We start from the raw sequence: 20,429 nt of genomic DNA, 5'->3' as shown, positions 1-20,429 counted from the left end.
TGTCCAGCCTTTGTTGTTATGCTTGTAGATGTGCATGATATGCTGTGACCCTATTTAAAAAAAAATAAAGTATTTCACTCCAAATAACAAAAACGTAGCTATAGGTTTGTTGTAACATTTAAACTTAAATGCAACGTTTCTGTAGGGTACACTCAATGTAAGTTATTGTAGTTGAGTAGCCAGCCAAGGCCATTGCTTTAATGTTGCTGTAATAGGCCTACATCTTTCTCCTTTGTGTGGTGTTTTGTTGCAGGTTACATTTTTGTCGAGCTTTAAAAACCGAAGCCAGACTGCGACATTTTAGTAACCTTCCCTCAGCTGTGCGCTGTAAACGGGATACACGACAGCAGCACAATTGAAGTTGAATTCACCGGATGGGAGCAATGATGCCAATTTAGCAATTTTGTTGCTAGATTTAGCAACTTTTCAGACTACCCTGGCAACTTTTTCAAACAGCACCTAGTAACAAATTTAGCTACCTTTAAAAATGTATTTTGAACTTTTAGCAACTTTTGAAAAGTGACTCAAACTCTCTAAATGACACAACATTTTTCCCTGTGTAAATGACACAAAAACGGTTTTCTGTCACACACTGTCACAACACACGTGCCTGGCTGCAAAAGTGCATCGTGAGTGACGTCAGCAGCAGGCCAGCAAAAATTTCAGCAAATTGCAAATCACTGTTGGCTGACTGCAGCAGCAGTAGCACGGGTTCGACGAGCCAAACCCAATGAATATACACTGCTCAAAAAAATAAAGGGAACACTAAAATAACACATCCCAGATCTGAATGAATGAAATATTATGAAATACTTTTTTCTTTACATAGTTTAATGTGCTGACAACAAAATCACACAAATTATCAATGGAAATTAAATTTATCAACCCATGGAGGTCTGGATTTGGAGTCGCACTCAAAATTAAAGTGGAAAACCACACTACAGGCTGATCCAACTTTGATGTAATGTCCTTAAAACAAGTCAAAATGAGGCTCAGTAGTGTGTGTGGCCTCCACGTGCCTGTATGACCTCCCTACAACACCTGGGCATGCTCCTGATGAGGTGGCGGATGGTTTCCTGAGGGATCTCCTCCCAGACCTGGACTAAAGCATCCGCCAACTCCTGGACAGTCTGTGGTGCAACGTGGCGTTGGTGGATGGAGTGAGACATGATGTCCCAGATGTGCTCAATTGGATTCAGGTCTGGGGAACGGGCGGCCCAGTCCACAGCATCAATGCCTTCCTCTTGCAGGAACTGCTGACACACTCCAGCCACATGAGGTCTAGCACTGTCTTGCATTAGGAGGAACCCAGGGCCAACCACACCAGCATATGGTCTCACAAGGGGTCTGAGGATCTCATCTCGGTACCTAATGGCAGTCAGGCTACCTCTGGAGAGCACATGGAGGGCTGTGCGGCCCCCCAAAGAAATGCCACCCCACACCATGACTGACCCACCGCCAAACCGGTCATGCTGGAGGATGTTGCAGGCAGCAGAACGTTCTCCATGGCATCTCCAGACTGTCACGTCTGTCACATGTGCTCAGTGTGAACCTGCTTTCATCTGTGAAGAGCACAGGGCGCCAGTGGCGAATTTGCCAATCTTGGTGTTCTCTGGCAAATGCCAAACGTCCTGCACGGTGTTGGGCTGTAAGCACAACCCCCACCTGTGGATGTCGGGCCCTCATACCACCCTCACGGAGTCTGTTTCTGACCGTTTGAGCAGACACATGCACATTTGTGGCCTGCTGGAGGTCATTTTGCAGGGCTCTGGCAGTGCTCTTCCTGCTCCTCCTTGCACAAAGGCGGAGGTAGTGGTCCTGCTGCTGGGTTGTTGCCCTCCTACGGCCTCCACATCTCCTGATGTACTGGCCTGTCTCCTGGTAGCGCTTCCATGCTCTGGACACTACGCTGACAGACACAGCAAACCTTCTTGCCACAGCTCGCATTGATGTGCCATCCTGGATGAGCTGCACTACCTGGGCCACTTGTGTGGGTTGTAGACTCCGTCAGCATTCAAAAGTGACCAAAACATCAGCCAGGAAGCATAGGAACTGAGAAGTGGTCTATGGTCACCACCTGCAGAACCACTCCTTTATTGGGGGTGTCTTGCAAATTGCCTATAATTTCCACCTGTTGTCTATTCCATTTGCACATCAGCATGTGGAATTTATTGTCAATCAGTGTTGCTTCAAATCATATTTTTTGCAGAGATGGCCAGTCAATCTGAGTAACGTTATTGTGTATTCTACGTAATGACGCAGTTTTACGTTATCATGCCTTACTGTACGTCACGTCATGGAATTGTCAAATAGAAGCAAATTTTTAAACCTCCTTAATAAAGTTGGTTTTGAAGCATAAACTGGGATTTTTATATTTTTGACTGATATTATGGTTGTCTGTTTGTTTCATATCTGCAACGTATTTAAAACCCTGTCACTTCCACTTTCAGTGGCAAAGGAATGTTGCCGCGTGTGGATACTAACGTTTAACTATGCAGTGAAATAATTTAATCATTAAACGATGGTGCATATTTGTAAATACGTTGGAGATAATTATGGTTTAAGAGTGATGACTTGATAGAAATAATAGGTTTTATATTATGATGAATATTATTCTTCTGATTGAAATACTGAATGCAATTATGTTATGGTTTGGATACTGGCTCGGAAGTTATGTGCTGGGGATAATTACATTTATGACATATTATTATGTTTATAATATACAATATGATATGAATATGATCATGTGAATTCCTTATTCAATTATTTGAAATATGCTAATACAAATGTTTATTGGTTTTAGCAGATACAGGTCATGTAGTGTATGTGGACACCTGTTCGTCGAACATCTCATTCCAAAATGATGGGCATTAATATGGAGTAGGTCCCCCCTTTGCTGCTATAACAGCCTTGACACTTCTGGGAAGGCTTTCCACTAGATGTTGGAACATTGCTGCGGGGACTTGCTTCCATTCAGCCACGAGCATTGGTGAGGTCGGGCACTGATGTTAGGCGATTAGGCCTGGCTCGCAGTCGGCGTTCCAATTCATCCCAAAGGTGTTCAATGGGGTTGAGGTAAGGACTCTGTGCAGCCCATTCATTTCTGTGTGGACCACACTTTTTGCATGGCGGCATTGTCATGCTGGAACAGGAAAGGGCCTTCCCAAAAATGTTGCCACAAAGTTGGAAGCACAGACTCGTCTAGAATGTTATTGAATGCTGTAGATGGTGAAGCGTGATTCATCACTCCGGAGAACTTGTTTCCACTGCTCCAGAGTCCAATGGCGGCGAGCTTAACACCACTCCAGCCGACGCTTGGCATTGCGCATGGTGATCTTAGGCTTGTATGCGTCTGCTCGGCCATGGAAACCCATTTCATGAAGCTCCCTATGATCGGTTTTGTCCTGACGTTGCTTCCTGAGGCCGTTTGGAACTCAGTACAGAGTGTTGCAACCAAGGACAGACTATTTTTACCTGCTTCAGTGCTCGGCGGTCTCGTTCTGTGAGCTTGTGTGGCCTACCACTTCATGGCTGACCCGTTGTTGCTCCTAGACGTTCCCACTTCACAATAGCAGCAATTAGAGTTGACCGGAGCAGCTCTAGCAGGGCAGAAATTTGACGAACTGACTTGCTGGAAAAGTGGCATCTTATGACGATGCCACGTTGAAAGTCACTGAACTCTTCAGTAAGGCCATTCTTCTGCCAATGTTTTGTCTATGGAGATTGCATGGCTGTGTGCTCGATTTTAGCAATGGTTGTGGCTGAAATAGCCGAATCCACTAATTTGAAGGGGTATCCAGATACTTTTACATATATGGTTTATATCAATAAGGAAACAAGGCAACAGTAAATATGTCGTCCCCTACCAATGATGCAGCCCCCCCACCCCCTTGGACCAATTGAGATTGCGTGTGACTAATACATTTCAGTTAATTATCTACCCCCATTGTAGCCTTGTGCGAACCATCCTGATCTCACGAGCTTACATTCTGTATCGCTACACATAACAGAATGTAAGCTCGCTAGATCAGGATTGTACCAAGATAGAACAGAGCCTGTCATTTCAAATAGGAACAAATGAGCCATAGTGGGCGGAAAAATCCAAGAGATGGGCAGAGCCAAGCACGAGCTAGCAAGATTCTATTGGCGCATTCTAGCAGGCACTTGCATATTTTCGTTGGGGAATGCCTACTCTGTGAAGTGCGCTTGTGCAATAACTCAATTCGCATTTGCACCTTTTATAAACTTTTGCAAAGGGTAAAGTCTACAGAACTTAGTCCACTCTGTTCGTAACAGATGGTAGTTTTGGGAACAGACGCCTCACAAGTCCTCAACTGGCAGCTTCATTAAATAGTACCCACAAAACACCACTCTCAACAGTGAAGAGGTGACTCCGGGATGCTGGACTTCTAGGCAGAGAGAAATGAGAAAAAGCCTTATCTCATACTGGCCAATAAATAGAAAAGATTAAGATGGGCAAAATAACACAGACACTGGACAGAGGAACTGTGCCTAGAAGACCAGCATCCCGGAGTCGCCTCTTTACTGTTGAGTTGAGACTGGTGTTTTGCGGGTACTATTTAATAAAGCTGCCAGTTGAGGACATGTGAGGTGTCTGTTTCTTAAACTAGACACTAATGTACTTGTCTTCTTGCTCAGTTGTGCACCGGGGCCTCCCATCCCTCTTTCTATTCTGGTTAGGGCCAGTTTGCGCTGTTCTGTGAGGGAGTTGTACGAGATCTTCCGTTTCTTGGCAGTTTCTCGCATGGAATAGCCTTCATTTCTCAGAACAAGAATAGACTGACGAGTTTCAGAAGAAAGGTCTTTGTTTCTGGACATTTTGAGCCTGTAATCGAACCCACAAATGTTGATGCTACAGATACTCAACTAGTCTAAGGCCAATTCTAAGACCAGTTTTATTGCTTCTTTAATAAGGACAACAGTGTTCAGCTGTGCTAACATAATTGCATGATCTAATGATCAATTAACCTTTTAAAATTATAAACTTGGATTAGCTAACACAACGTGCCATTGCAACACAGGAGTGATGGTTGCTGATAATGGGCCTCTGTACGCCTATGTAGATATTCCATAAAAAAATCGGCAGTTTCCAGCTACAATAACCATTTACAGTGTAGACATTAATGTTAATGTGCTTTTCTTTAAAAACAAGGACATTTCTAAGTGACCCCAAACTTTTGAAAGGTAGTGTATGTATGTAGGCAATGTCCTTGTCTATAACTGTTCCGTACTTTGTCATGTTTTTGTACGTTTTATGTGGACCCCAGGAATAATAGCTGCTGCATGCGCCGTAGCTAATGGAGATTCATAATAAACTAATCTTTCCGCCCCGGGAGATGTAAAACGAACGCTGCCAGCATACGATCTGTGACGTAGGTGGCGACAGAATTCGGTCTTTTGAATTTATACAGAAGTAGTTTTGACAGCTCAGGTTTGCTAGGACCTTGTTCACAATTCGCAATTATATCGAGATAGATCGATGCATACCATTGTTAACATTGCACTTGTGAATAATTGACCGTAGTATTAGCTATTCAACTCCATAAATGCGCACTTAGTTCAACACAATGGTGATTATAGGTAGAATTTCGGACGCAGACCAATCAACAAACCAAAAGTCTTCACAACCAGACGCCGATTTTCAATCCCCGCAGAATTTACCGAGGAAGTCCGCACGCTTGACTAAGGTGAGTTGAACAATTCTAGTGTCCTCATTTGAAAACTGTCAAGTCACCTCAGCTCTTCGCAAAATCTGCAAATGTCACCGATAAAAAATATATATAATTGTTGTACATTTCTAAACTTTGTCTTAACAAACTACTATTTAAAAAAAAAATGAGTTCTGCTGTTCTCTTTCTCAGGGATATCTTGATGAGAAGGAACGGCATATTATCTCTTTGGAAGAGCTAAATGAACAAACACCAGAGAATGGGAGACCTGTCAGAAAGATAACAAGGCAAGTCAGAGTACGCACGAGTTAAATATTAGGGATGTATACTGAACGAAAATATAAACACATCATGTAAAGTGTTGGTCCCATGTTTCAAGAGCTGAAATAAAAGATCTGACATTTTGCATATGTACAAAAAGCTTATTTCTCTCAAATTTGGTGCTCAAATTTGTTGCGTCATACCCAAGATTCAGAGGCTGTAATCGCTGCCAATGTGCATTAAAAAAGTGAAGGGTCTGAATAGTTATGTAAATGTGATATTCAAGTTTTATTTATATACATTTGCAAAAACAATTAACCTGTTTGTGCTCTTTCCTTATGGGGTATTGTGTGTAGATTGATGAGGAAAATGTCTTATTTAATCAATTTGAGAATAAGGCTGTAATTTAAGAAAATGTGGAAAAAGTCAAGGGGTCTGAAATACTTGCCTAATGCACTGCATAAACATTTTGGCATGTGGTAGGCTAATGTTTCTGTCCCTAAGCCAGGTATAAAGTCAAGATGCGTCATTGTCTGCATTCTTACAGTAGCCTGGGTCCCAGTCTGTTTAGGTAACTTTCCACTCCCTATAGGCCTACTCCATGTCATTGCGGGGGTGGAATGTTAGCTAAACAGACTGGTACCCAGGCTACTGTAAGACTGATTTTGATACCATCAAGTATTCTTCTTCTGACATTTTAAGGTATTTTTTTTTTTCAATGTTATTTTTGATTCCTTCCCAGGAAATCACCCAGGTTTCAGGTCAATGGGGCCAGTGAAGATGACCAAACTGGTGAGTTTAAAGCATGTTTGACATTATGATGCAAACACAATCTAGGTCTTCCCGAGAACACAACTATTCACCTATTTAGACATGCCATAAAAAACACACAGCAATAAAAATAAAAATAAATAAAAAGAAGATGTCCCACAATTGACTCAAAAGAATCATTCACATTCACACTCATTCACCTACACGGAATTGTGAATAAGTTATGAATTGTGTTTTGAATACCTGTTCCAGAGGTGTCCCCTCGACCCGGAGGATCCCAGGGGGTTTTGAGACGCAGCACCAGAACCACCAGGGACCAACAGTCCATGATCTACGACTGCCTCATCACTGAGTAAGGAGCATCACCACAAAATCCTGATTGCCCCCCGTGTGTCCTTGCTCCCTCGTCTCTTGTTTACTTCCCCGGTAGAGTGTGTAACATAGGGGATAGTCTTAATACAGCGACTATTTGGGTTATTACAGATGCCAGACGTGGGTTATTATAGGCATATTACAAATTCCTCTGCTTTCCCCCAAAAAATAAGTACACAATTAATGCTTATTGCATTTGGGACCCAAAACCTCCACGAAGTCATGCTAAAGAAGGATACCATCAGAAGTTTTTATGTCGTCGCTTGTTTTTCTCCGTAGCACTGCTGAGGCGGTCCTCCACAAGATTGATGACATGAAGATGTGCCGCCACTTGAAAAACTCAAAACAATCAGTGAGGCCTTTTCCATCTTGTCATTCAGCCACCCACAATGGCAGGGATGACATACAGTACAGTGTGTATAATTAGCAAACAATAAGAAACCATTCATTGACATTGAAGACCCACACTAACTCTACCCAAACACAAGGGCTTGTTGCACTGTAGAAATGTTTACATAGTAACTGGCCACTTTTTCCAGGTTCTGTATCTTCTGCTACCGCACACAATCTCTTATCAGGCCATTGTAAGGGTGTTGCACCCATCTGTGGTCCACCACCCTCTCTCTCTGCCCTCAGCAGTCCTCCGTGCTGTGGTTTTGGGGAAAGTAATCACACTATTGTGATGTTGTTGCCTCATTCACCAGCAGATGACTTATAAAGGGTTTATCAATGGCCACCATATTTGAAGAAACCGGAGTAGTAATACATTTAATTAGAATTTCACATAGTTATCCCTGGTTTATAGCCTTGAGATATGAGAAATGAGACTAATGCATGGAAATGACCAATAATCCCTTTTGAGATTTGAAGTCTCACTGAAATATGTACCATTGTGTCATACCGGTCTTTGAAAAAGGACATGGCTATAACATACCAGTTGTATCTATGATTTTTTTTTGTTAAATCGCAGATTATGTATTCTAAAGCCCAGCGAAAGAAGACTACCGACTCTCCAACAGTAAAAAATGTTTCCAAACAAGAAACTGAAGGTATGTTTCTATTGTAGTTTAGGGGAAAGCTACAGTATGTTTGACCATAACGCTCTAAACAGGAGTTCATTAACTTTTGGTCCAACACCTATTTCCAGAGTACTCTGATGACGGTGGACACGATGAGGACGACGATGAGGATGAGGATGATGAGGACGACGAAAACGACAATAACGGCAAGCGCTATGAACCTCGACAGAAAAAAGCGGTGGTTCGTTACCATGTGCCACTGGATGGTTGGTCTTTTTCACATTTGAATCCCGTAAAAAGCACATCCCAACGTATTACTCTTCACTGAACTAGAGCCTTCTGAGAAATGTTCTCTGTAAATTAGCGTAGTTCCACCAATTCGGTGCCTTTTGAGAAGTGTAATTTAGTTCAAATAAAAAATAAAAGGATTTCATCACATTTTAACGTTGTTTAACGTCAACCTTCATCAGAGCATATCTCCACAAACAATATTCTGATCTAGAAAGCAAAACTGAGCCTAGATCAACACTCCCACTGAAGTTGAATATGGGCAGGGAGATCAGTGCTTATCATGTTACTCCTCTCACTGTTTCATCTGTAGAATCCAGGAATCAGCCGCCCATGTTTTTTGACCGTCAGGCAACTTCCACTAGGGGGAGCTACCGCATCAGTGCCTCAGTGCCCAGGAGTGCCTATACCACCAGCCGAAGGAGTGGCAGGTCTGCACTGTTGCTCACCCTCCCACAGTACTCTACTTCACTGGCACTTTACCAATAGTCTTAGTCCATATGTATATTACATTGGTTTTATTGTGTTATTTTTTTAGGATCAAAATCTATTTTAACCAAAATATATTGTAGGGTCCAATAAGGCTGTGTTTCATGTGTTTGGTCTTTGTAAATGGTTCTGGTTTGTTGTCTAAGGGCTGCTCTTGTAGGACATTGTGAATATAGATTACTTTTCAATGTGAGGTTTTAATGTTTTTCATCTCTTTTCTTGTTTCAACTGTTTCAAACAACAGGATTGGGTCCATAGGCAGGTGAGTCTTTGGCACAATTTAAACAGCTTTGGTCTCACATTTGCTAATGGGGACTGACAGCTTGGGAAGAGAGGAGCACCGTAAAGTAGTGAAGAAGTTTGTCCTTTCCCTGTCTCCTTACGGTTTGGTTTGACCCACAGGAAAAGGTATGCTTGGCACACCCGGGAAGCCAGCTCCTCTGAGGAGGATGACTCCTCCGATGAGGAAGACGCAGAGCAAGAAGCCAAGAACAGGTCAGTTAACATGTCATCAGTTTGATACACTTTAACAGTTTTACTTGTCCCTACAATGGTAAAATGTTTAATTTTAGTTCACAGATGACATCTCCGCTAGAAATTGGTACTACAGAAAGGATTAAACAATGTTTTGTTACATATTACATCATTTTCTTATACTGATCATCTGTTATTTGACGTCACATATTACCTTGGACACGATTCAATCATATTTAAAGGATAATGAACATGCTAGAAAAAAGGGCAATGATTCCCCACTCTTTAATGTTTTTTGAACTGTGTCTATGACAACATGAGTGGTGGTCGTCGATGATGTAATAACTGACGAAGGTTCCAGCTTGGTTGTTCTAGTAATATCTCCTTGGTGAGGTTCATTGGGAGCCAGACCTTTTGGAGTGAACACATGATCTTACTCATGAGTTTCTCCTATATGAGACGAACACAAGGAACAATATTAATATCTGGATTTTTAAACAAAATCTCAGTCTAATATTTTACACCAGCGGAATCCGGTGTGGTTTTGAGCTTTTGCTCAGAATAAGCTTGCCAAAACTGCACATTTTGGGATCCCTCTCAGGTGTCTGCCTCTGAATTTGCGCAAAGAGGACATTTTGGGAATCCATAAGGACAGAATGAAGATGGGTGCGAGCCTGGCGGATGTCGACCCCATGGTGATTGACCAGTCGGTACGTTCTAACATCACAGTCAGCTGAATTGAAATGTGAAATGATTTTTAAGACATTTTTAAATGTATTTTTTCATCTCAAAGTTGGTTTGCCTACATGCTATAGTCTCTAAATGATCTTCCTGCTTCTTCTGTGTAATGTACCAACCCTCTCTCTTCCCTCAAGGTGCGCTTTGACAGCGTTGGCGGTCTGACAAGCCACATCTCCGCCCTGAAAGAGATGGTAGTCTTCCCTCTGCTCTACCCAGAGGTGTTTGAGAAATTCAAGATCCAGCCCCCAAGGTGAGCACTTGTTTTAGGGTTGAAAAGCTAACATACTTTATTGGGTAACTAGCAGTTGATTTACATTATCTTGGATAGCTTACAATAATGACATGGGAAATAGCTTATGACTCGATGAGGAACTTACTTGTGGGTGAGCAATTCGAATGGATCCTGTCAATGGATTTAAGCTCCACCCCCAACCCAAATCACAGCCTTATCCACTCATTTAATTGGCTCTTGGATCAGTTGTGTCCTTTGCAAGGATTTATTCTAAGACAATCCCTGTTGTCTATTGCAGGGGCTGCCTGTTCTATGGTCCCCCGGGTACGGGGAAGACCCTGGTAGCCAGAGCGCTGGCCAACGAGTGCAGCCAGGGGGACAGGAAGGTGGCCTTCTTCATGAGGAAGGGGGCCGACTGCTTGAGCAAGTGGGTGGGCGAGTCGGAACGCCAGCTCAGGCTGCTCTTTGACCAAGTACAGTACATTTCCTCATACAACACACTGGAGATCATTCATACAATTATCACTGGTGCGTTCAGTTTTTGTGAGACCATTGAGTCTAGTATTTGCCTATCTATCAGAATTTCCTGCTCAAGTCACTATTGGTCTCTTGTTCTAAATCTGCAAAGTGAAATGCGAGGGTGGCTGGCTGGCTATACAGTGTTTTAGGGTAATGCCTATTATATAGGGATGTACTTGCACTGACCGCAGACTCATTATTTGTACCCACAGGCCTACCAGATGCGGCCAGCCATTATCTTCTTTGATGAAATCGATGGGCTGGCTCCGGTTCGCTCCAGTCGCCAAGACCAGATACACAGGTGAGACATTTCAGCCACTCTTCATTTCACACCAGTGAAGTCACTGCATACAGAGACTTACCCTTGATTGCACCTGCATTCCAAACATTGTGTTCTCCCCCCTTGTGGTTCCTTCCCGCAGTTCCATCGTGTCCACCCTGCTGGCCCTGATGGATGGCCTGGATAGCCGAGGAGAGGTGGTGGTGATTGGAGCCACCAACCGACTGGACTCCATCGACCCCGCCCTTAGACGCCCCGGACGCTTCGACAGGGAGTTCCTCTTTGGCCTCCCTGATCGTGAGGTGGGGGGGGGGGGGATCCTCACTTGAGTTGATATGTGTGCATGTGTAACTCCAATGTTTATCTGACTCTTGCACTGAAAGCGGAGACCGACGTGCAGTTACGTTTCATTTGTGTGCTTTACCTTTTTAATTTCTTTCTCCAACTTCAGTCCCGGAAAGATATCCTGAAGATTCACACCAGACAGTGGAGTCCTACACCGTCCGATCCTTTCCTGGAGGAGTTGGCTGATAAATGTGTTGGTAGGTGCCTAATGTATTCCAAATCAACTCTAGCATTGGGGAAGTCGAGATTTCACAATAATTGTGAGAACAAAAAGGACTATGTAGTTTTGCTGTCTCATAATATTCAGACAGATCGCCACAATTCATCTATCGATTTAACACAGTTCCACAGTCAATCCGAACACATGCCAGGTATTAAACACAACATCTTCCCCCTCTGTACCCCAGGCTACTGCGGCGCCGACATCAAGGCGGTGTGCGCCGAGGCGGCCCTCTGCGCGCTACGCCGCCGTTACCCCCAGATCTACGGCACGTCCCAGAAGCTCCTGCTGGACGTGGGCTCCATCAACATCAACAGCAGGGACTTTGTGGCTGCCATGAGGAAGATGGTGCCAGCCTCCCAGAGGGCCGTGTCGTCCCCTGCCAAGGCCCTGACCCCCGTGGTCACGCCCCTGCTGGGCCCGGAACTCACCAACGTGCTGGACGCACTGCAGAAGGTCTTCCCCCACGCCGAGCAGGGCCTCAAGAGGAAGAGGGACACAGGTGGGTCCGGGTCGCGGTTCAGTTTGGTCTGGAAACACACAGTCACGGTCGTTGATATCTGGTCCCAGATTTATTTTGTGCTGTCTTGCCGATTCCTATGGTCATTGTCATGCCAATGTTGGCTATATAGCACAAACAGATGTGGGATCAGGCTAGGTCACTGTTAGAGTGGATCGTTAGTTAAGTTCAGTTGATGCAACTTCTTAATCAACTTTTTCCTTTGATCAGATCTGACAGCTAGCATTCTGGAGGATGACCTCATGTACAGTGGGGATGAGGGCCCCTCATCCAATAATTCCATCACCAAACAGACCACCACCAAAGGGAGCTTCCTCCATTTTGCCAGGTAAGGCAACCTATAAGCTACCTATAAGACGTAGATACGTAGATTAAATAAACCCCCTATTCTCGTTGTTTCCGTTCATAATCACATCCCGGAGTCTCCATTCACTTCGCCTCCTGTTCCAGGAGTGCGACCTGCCACCCCACCACCTACCGGCCCAGGCTGCTGCTGGCCGGGCGTCCCGGGGCAGGTCAGAGCTCCCACCTGGCCCCCGCCGTGCTCCACGCCCTGGAGAAGTTCACCGTCTACACCCTGGACATGGCCGTGCTGTTTGGAGTCAGCTGCACCTCCCCCGAGGAGGCCTGTGCTCAGGTACTGGCTGAACCGAATGTAGTCTTGTAGAAGTGAAGTGTTAACATGCTCCTCTCATTTGTGGTGGAGAGAACTATAGCCGAAAGTTGACTTCAATGTAGAAAGGCTAACTCCATCAAGCACATAATTACTAAGTCAAGTGCAGTTTGCATCCCGACCTAAGTGCTAGGTTGGTGAGTGATAGTGTCGGTGACCGCTCGCCCTGCCTTCCCCAGGTGTTCTGCGAGGCCAAGCGGACCTCCCCCAGCATCCTGTACATCCCCCACATCCAGCAGTGGTGGGACACGGTGGGCATGACCCTCAAGGCCACATTCCTCAGCCTGCTGCAGGACATCCCCTCCTTCTCCCCCATCATGCTGCTGGCCACCAGCAACGTGGCTCACCACGACTTGGCTGACGAGGTAGGTCTTATCTGGGCCTCCCCCACCATATACAGTGGGGCAAACCACCTGGGATGTATCGTTTCATTGCGCTTGACTTATCAGAATTAATCACATTACAACTTGTCAATGAACGCCGTTAGGAATTAAGCTCATCGCCGATACAGTTAGGCTACTTTAAAAAGTGTGTGCAAGACTGGGGTAAAACCAGGACCAGTTTATAACAATCAGCCCAAAGCGAGATGGAAGCTGTGTAAAATGGAGCTAGGCAGCAAGCTGCTTATTCGAAGATGTAACAAACTAACCCGAAATTACAATACACAGTGCATGTTATAGAAAATATACCAAAAATGTTTTACAGGATATCTATGGCACACAAAAACATAACGTCTTAACACGTACACGCTTAGCCTATGCCGCTCAAATTGCTCATCCATATATTTACAGTGGGGCAAAAAAGTATTTAGTCAGCCACCAATTGTGCAAGCTGTCCCACTTAAAAAGATGAGAGAGGCCTGTAATTTTCATCATAGGTACACTTCAACCATGACAGACAAAATGAGAGAGAAAAAAATCCAGAAAATCACAGGATTTTTAATGAATTTATTTGCAAATTATGGTGGAAAGTAAGTATTTGGTCATTTACAAACAAGCAAGATTTCTCGCTCTCACAGACCTGTAACTTCTTCTTTAAGTGGCTCCACTCGTTACCTGTTACCTAAAAGATACCTGTCCACAACCTCAAACAAAGTCACACTCCAAACTCCACTATGGCCAAGACCAAAGAGCTGTCAAAGGACACCAGAAACAAAATTGTAGACCTGCACCAGGCTGGGAAAACTGAATCTGCAATAGGTAAGCAGCTTGGTTTGAAGAAATCAACTGTGGGAGCAATTATTAGGAAATGGAAGACATACAAGACCACTGATAATCTCCCTCGATCTGGGGCTCCACACAAGATCTCACCCCGTGGGGTCAAAATTATCACAAGAATGGTGAGCAAAAATCCCAGAACCACACAGGGGGACCTAGTGAATGACCTGCAGAGAGCTGGGACCAAAGTAACAAAGCCTACCATCAGTAACACACTACGCCGCCAGGGACTCAAATCCTGCAGTGCCAGACGTGTCCCCCTGCTTAAGCTAGTACATGTCCAGGCCCGTCTGAAGTTTGCTAGAGAGCATTTGGATGATCCAGAAGAAGATTGGGAGAATGTCATATGGTCAGAAAATATAACTTTTTGGTAAAAACTCAACTCGTCGTGTTTGGAGGACAAAGAATGCTGAGTTGCATCCAAAGAACACCATACCTACTGTGAAGCATGGGGGTGGAAACATCATGCTTTGGGGCTGTTTTTCTGCAAAGGGACCAGGACGACTGATCCGTGTAAAGGAAAGAATGAATGGGGCCATGTATCGTGAGATTTTGAGTGAAAACCTCCTTCCATCAGCAAGGGCATTGAAGATGAAACGTGGCTGGGTCTTTCAGCATGATAATGATCCCAAACACACCGCCCGGGCAATGAAGGAGTGGCTTCGTAAGAAGCATTTCAAGGTCCTGGAGTGGCCTAGCCAGTCTCCAGATCTCAACCCCATAGAAAATCTTTGGAGGGAGTTGAAAGTCCATGTGGCCCAGCAACAGCCCCAAAACATCACTGCTCTAGAGGAGATCTGTATGGAGGAATGGACCAAAATACCAGCAACAGTGTGTGAAAACCTTGTGAAGACTTACAGAAAACGTTTGACCTCTGTCATTGCCAACAAAGGGTATATAACATAGTATTGAGAAACTTTTGTTATTGACCAAATACTTATTTTCCACCATAATTTGCAAATAAATTCATTACAAATCCTACAATGTGATTTTCTGGATTTTTTTCCCTCATTTTGTCTGTCATAGTTGAAGTGTACCTATGATGAAAATTACAGGCCTCATCTTTTTAAGTGGGAGAACTTGCACAATTGGTGGCTGACTAAATACTTTTTTGCCCCACTGTACATCACAAGAACTGTAGAGGAGTACCTTACTGGGCTACTCAACACATTTTGCTTTTACGTTCAGTTAATACTCTTTGTAGAGGTGAAGGCCCTAAATGGTCACTGAGGTAACTATTCCACAATTTGTCTCTCGCAGATCCAGACTCTGTTCCGGTTGGAGTACGGAGAAGTGCACTCTATCAAAACTCCCACCCAGCAGGAGAGAAGGAAGTTCTTTGAGAATCTCATCCTTAGCCAGGCTGCCAGGGCACCTGCTTCCAAGAAGAAAGCCTGTAAGTACAAGACGTGTATACCTTTTGATAATCACTTGGTATAATTGCTGTTTGTGTCCCATCTCCATTTGAACCATCCTTCTCCTTTACCCGCTCTGCCTCCCCCGCGTCAGTGATGCATGCCATGGAGGTGCTCCCCCTTGCCCCTCCTCCTCCCCCCAGGCAGATGAGCGAGAGGGAGCGTCTGCGTCTGGAGGAGCAAGAGGAGGACACACTCAGGGAGCTGAGGCTGTTCCTGCGCAACGTCACCGAACGCCTCTCCCAGGACAAGCGCTTCAAGGCCTTCACTAAGCCTGTGGATGTCGAAGAGGTAGGGAGAAAACACCGAAAAAGAGAGAGGAACAAGGAAGGAAGATGTGGTGTTGTCGTCCTGTGTTGGGTGCCGTCTTTCGGATGGGACGTTAAATTGGTGTCCTGACTCTCTGTGGTCACTAAAGATTCCATGGTACTTGTTGTAAGAGTAGTGGTGTTAACCCCGGAGTCTGGGAAAAATTCTCAATCTGGCCCTCAAACCATCATGGCCACCTAATAATCCCCAGCTTCCAATTGGCTCAATTACTCCCCCCCTCCCTTTGTAACTATTCCCCAGGTTGTGGCTTTAAATGAGAATATGTTCTCAGTGAACTTAACTGGTAAAATAAATAAATACAAATAGTCAAGATTACCTTTACTCTAATGTAAGCTGAGTGTTGAATGACGAAAACTTAACTACTTAACTAGCGAGTCTGAATAGAAGTACATACAGTCTTAAGTGAGCTGTGGTTCCTTGGGCTGCACTGTTATCACCTCAGATCTGTAGCCTCTCTCCGTTACCGACGCCCTCATGCAAAACAACCTATCAGAGTGGTATTGTGTCCCCCATCTTATCAATGGCTTGTGTTCTTCTCTCGCCAGGTTCCTGACTATATTAAGGTGATCAGGCATCCCATGGACCTCTCCACTGTGCTGTCCAAGGTCGACCTCCACAAGTACGTGACCGTCAGGGAGTTTGTCAACGACGTGGACCTGATCTGGAAGAACGCCTTGGAGTACAACCCTGACAGCGACCCATCTGGTATACCTACAATCATCTCCATCTCATTCAACTGAATGCTGCTATTAAATGATAACTGAAATGTAATTCTAGCCTGGTTCCAGATCTGTTTTCCGCTGTCTTGCCAATGACCGTAGGAGTTGGCAAGACATCACAAACAGATCTGGGACCAAACACCTCCATTGAGTATGCTACATTTGTTTTTGTTATCTCCCTTCTCATTGTTCCACCGCAGTTAGTCAGCCCCGTGGATGACAAGGCCCCCTACCTTTGTCATCAATGTCTCTCTCTCTCTCTCTTTGTGTTTCCAGATCGTCAGATTCGTCACCGGGCTTGTGCCCTGAAGGACACGACCCACGCCATAATCCGTGACGAATTGGACGAGGACTTTAACAGGATCTGTGAGCAGATCAGAGAGTCACGCAACAAGAGAGGTAATAACGTTGCCATATTGCTGCAATTTAAAAGCTACGGTAGTGACGTCCAGGTAACATTTGTAGATGCATCTATCAGTAACATTAACAGTAACTATCTCCTAACCCTTATTCTAAACCTAAACCCAACCGTAGCCTTAGCAAGCAGTTGCTTTATCAACAGATGGTTTGTTGATGGTATTCAAATAAAGTGTGACCAACCACTCTCTAGACGAGTTCAGCTAGTTGTCGTGTCGGTGTCTGGTGTCAGCTTCTTGAATTATTTGTCTAATGAATAGATGAACCCTCTCTTATTTTCCCTGAAACGTCTTAGCTTTCACTGGCAAAGCAAATAACATGTGAATATCTGCCAACAGGGTGCACGTCATCAAAGTTCGCCCCCTCTTACTACCAGACCTTGCCCAGAGAGGAAGGGTTCGCAGAGTCCAAGAGGCCAGGTGGTAACACTGGCAAAGACGCCAGCACCCCGTTCACTGCCAACACCCCAAGGCCCGCACGTAAGTCTCACCACTCTACTTCTTAACTGTTTATTGGTAGGTCATTTGTTGCAGAGGAACATTCAGTGGAAATTACATGCCTTCAGAAAGTCTTCATACTGGTAGACACTGGGCAATCACCAAGGTTTTTTTTACTGCTTGATTTACAGTACGTAAGCAGTTATTATCAGTAGTAGTGTTTCAAAATGTAAGGGCAGAAAACTAATACCAGCCAGATGTGTTGCGAGGGATAGAAAGTGGACGTACCAACGATCAGGACAGGAACAGAAGGAGGAAGAGGAGTCTTTCCAGTTGAGTGGACCAGTCAGAAGTCCAGACCAAACAGTTAAAAAAAACCCACCATGACATGGAAGAGCAGAAATTGAGAGCCAGGGAGGAGAGGAAGATGATATTCATGGTTACAGAGAAATCTGTCTTCCTGCCTGTCCATTTCTCTATCATGTTACATGATCTTCTCTATTTAACCTCTTTCCTAGACCCGTGAGAAGAAACGGCCCAAAAGCAAATGGACCTCCGGCATCATAAAGAAAAATTCAAAAGAAAGCTCTTCCTTCTCTTCCAACAATGAGATCACAAACTCTGGGGAGGAAGAGGGGGATGAGAGGGATCGCATAGAGGAGGGTGAAGAGAAACAAGCTAAGCCTTTGGAGACTCTTCTAGAGAACGGCTGTGGAGACTCCCCTATGGAGTGTACCTCGGAGAAGACCACTGCTGAGGATTTGGAAGAGGCCTGTGTTACAGAGCAGCCCACCACCCCCATCCCCAATGGAGACTGGCAACAGCAAGCTCAAGACCCCACAGAAGAATCACACAGGTCCAATCTGGGGTCTAAGCCGGTCCAGTGGTGGCAGTCAATGGGAGACCACCATCAGCCTGCCAGCCCTCCAGTGGAACATGACCCAAGTCCAGTTAACAACACCCCTACAAAGGAGGTAGATCAGGGGGAGAAACACCACGCAAAGACCAAAGAGCCTGACATTTTGGAGGAGGACTGGGACATATGTCTGTATTAGGGTCCAGGCCACGGGCAGCGAAGCAAGCTACTGCTTCTGGCCGACGGGAATCGTTCAGTCAGTCTCACTGACCTTTGGTCTCTGGGGCTCCTGCTGTCGGAGCTCTAACTCAGCACAACGCATCAGTTAAAGGGATACATCCATCTCTTGACTTATTTAAATACTCTTGTGAAAGTGAGTGCCTTTGGATGTACTGTAAATGTGTTCGCCACAGCATGAGGGCGAGTGAACGCATGCAGAAAGGTTGACTTTGTTGTAGATATCAAACGACATTAATAGTGCAAATGCTTATAATGGTCTTCTGTGCCTTAGTTTGCACGTTTTTCAAAGTAACACCTCTAAGGTCTAGAATAGGAAACCATGCCCCCACTTAATGCTTCAGATCCAATGTTCGAGTAAAAACCTAATTTGCATGTTAGGAGATGTGTATGTCAACACCAATTGCACATTGTGTTAGCAACAGCCTGTTCAGCCAGCAGGGGACTTCAGCTTATCAGCGCCCTCACCCCCCCCCACCCTTCTGATTGCTTCCTGTGTTTCCCTCCAACAGAGAGGCGTGTGACCCGTGCCACTAGGACTCTGGTGCAGCAGCAACAGCAGTTGATTGACGTGGACAAGGCCCTGGAGATCCTGACCCAGAAGACCCCTCAGCTGGTTGTGGACCACGACAAACTCAAGGTACTGTACTCTCCTGACCAGTCTTTTAGGTCAGGCCATGCTTCATACAATGTAACGGAACTACAACCAGAACGTTGTAGATAAGAAATATGGGTCCCGAAAACAATCATGGACACAGCCAAACGCTTAACCATTCATCCTATATTCATAGTGATTTGTATAATATTTCTTGTCCAGGAATTGCTCAAAAGAGCTGTATCCAAAACTGAGGGTTATGAGGTGCATCAGCTGGAGAAGCTCTATGCGTTGTTGTGTCAAAGCATCTACAGATACCGCAAGAACTTTGATAAGACTGAGCTCGTACAGGTATGTGGCTTACAACTTATGACTCTTTTACGTCACTTGTTGTAGGAAATACAGTGCATTGAGTATGGAAACCAAAAAGATTCCCTACATTGAAATGTGTGCTTAGTTAATTGATGTGCATGTGAGTCACTTGAATGACTTAATCTTTGTTAATTTTCCTTTCATTCATTTTAGGAAATGAAGGGAGACATTGACAACTTTTCCTAACTTTGCTTGATGTTTTGCTTATTTCCATATTGTAATAAAATATGATGCATTTAAAGATTCTCTTTTTTTTTTACCTATTACAATGGTCCTAATCATGCATTACATTGGTCTGAAATTTGTTTTTCCATAATTTACTGTATTTGAGGCATGGACTTGAGTCAGAATTGACTTGAGACTTGCAAGTCTTACAAGTCAGTGTGTGGGACCCACAGGACCAAAACAGCTGAGAAGTTTGGCCTCGCACTTCAATGCTCCTAGTTGCTCCGAGTATGCTGTTTACTTTCTGCATATATGTCATATCGCTGAGTCTGTCTTTAATCTACCAGCTGGTGCACAAAATCTAATATTAATGGTATCCAAACACACCAAAACAGTTGTGAAGAGGCCATGACAACGTCTATTCCCCACAGGAGACAAAGATTGAAAAGATTTGCCATGGGTCCTCAGATCCTCAAAGTTCTACAGCTGCACCACCGACCGCGTCCTGACTGGTTGCATCACTGCTTGGTATGGCTACTGCTCGGCCTTTGACTGCAAGGCACTACAGAGGGTAGTGCTTATGGCCCAGTACATTACTGGGTCCAAGCTTCCTGCCATCAAGGACCTCTATATCAGGCGGTGTCAAAGGAAGTCCCTAAAAATTGGCAAAGACTTCCTCCACCCTAGTCATAAACTGTTCTCTCTGCTACCACACGGCAAACGGTACCGGAGCGCCAAGTCTAGGTCCAAAAGGCTTCTTACCAGCTTTTACCCC

The 20,429-nt window shown here is 44.7% G+C and overlaps 1 protein-coding gene across 2 annotated transcripts; it reads left to right on the top strand.

Annotated features, from left to right (window-relative positions):
- Positions 1 to 4,617: 4,617 nt before the first annotated feature.
- LOC135552194 (ATPase family AAA domain-containing protein 2-like) lies at positions 4,618 to 19,730 on the top strand. Of its 2 annotated transcripts, XM_064983668.1 has the most exons (28): positions 4,618 to 5,708; positions 5,883 to 5,977; positions 6,694 to 6,743; positions 6,975 to 7,074; positions 7,374 to 7,446; positions 8,065 to 8,143; positions 8,242 to 8,379; positions 8,715 to 8,832; positions 9,135 to 9,152; positions 9,293 to 9,385; positions 9,966 to 10,074; positions 10,240 to 10,355; positions 10,636 to 10,810; positions 11,069 to 11,157; positions 11,279 to 11,438; positions 11,588 to 11,678; positions 11,889 to 12,203; positions 12,432 to 12,549; positions 12,672 to 12,858; positions 13,074 to 13,259; positions 15,372 to 15,507; positions 15,621 to 15,817; positions 16,402 to 16,561; positions 16,852 to 16,974; positions 17,331 to 17,471; positions 19,035 to 19,162; positions 19,340 to 19,468; positions 19,643 to 19,730. In XM_064983668.1, the coding sequence occupies exons 1-28, from the start codon at positions 5,589 to 5,591 to the stop codon at positions 19,673 to 19,675; spliced, it is 3,477 nt and encodes a 1,158-aa protein (XP_064839740.1). In that variant the 5' UTR covers positions 4,618 to 5,588; the 3' UTR covers positions 19,676 to 19,730. The 2 variants fall into 2 exon arrangements, with proteins under 2 accessions (XP_064839740.1, XP_064839739.1); XM_064983667.1 differs by lacking the exons at positions 19,035 to 19,162; positions 19,340 to 19,468; positions 19,643 to 19,730 and adding an exon at positions 17,948 to 18,039.
- Positions 19,731 to 20,429: the final 699 nt, after the last annotated feature.

The sequence above is a fragment of the Oncorhynchus masou genome, chromosome 13 (genome assembly GCF_036934945.1).
Source record: "Oncorhynchus masou masou isolate Uvic2021 chromosome 13, UVic_Omas_1.1, whole genome shotgun sequence".
Classification (NCBI taxonomy): domain Eukaryota; kingdom Metazoa; phylum Chordata; class Actinopteri; order Salmoniformes; family Salmonidae; genus Oncorhynchus; species Oncorhynchus masou.
The sequence above is the reverse complement of the archived record's forward strand: the minus strand, read 5'-3'. Positions and strand labels throughout refer to the sequence as shown.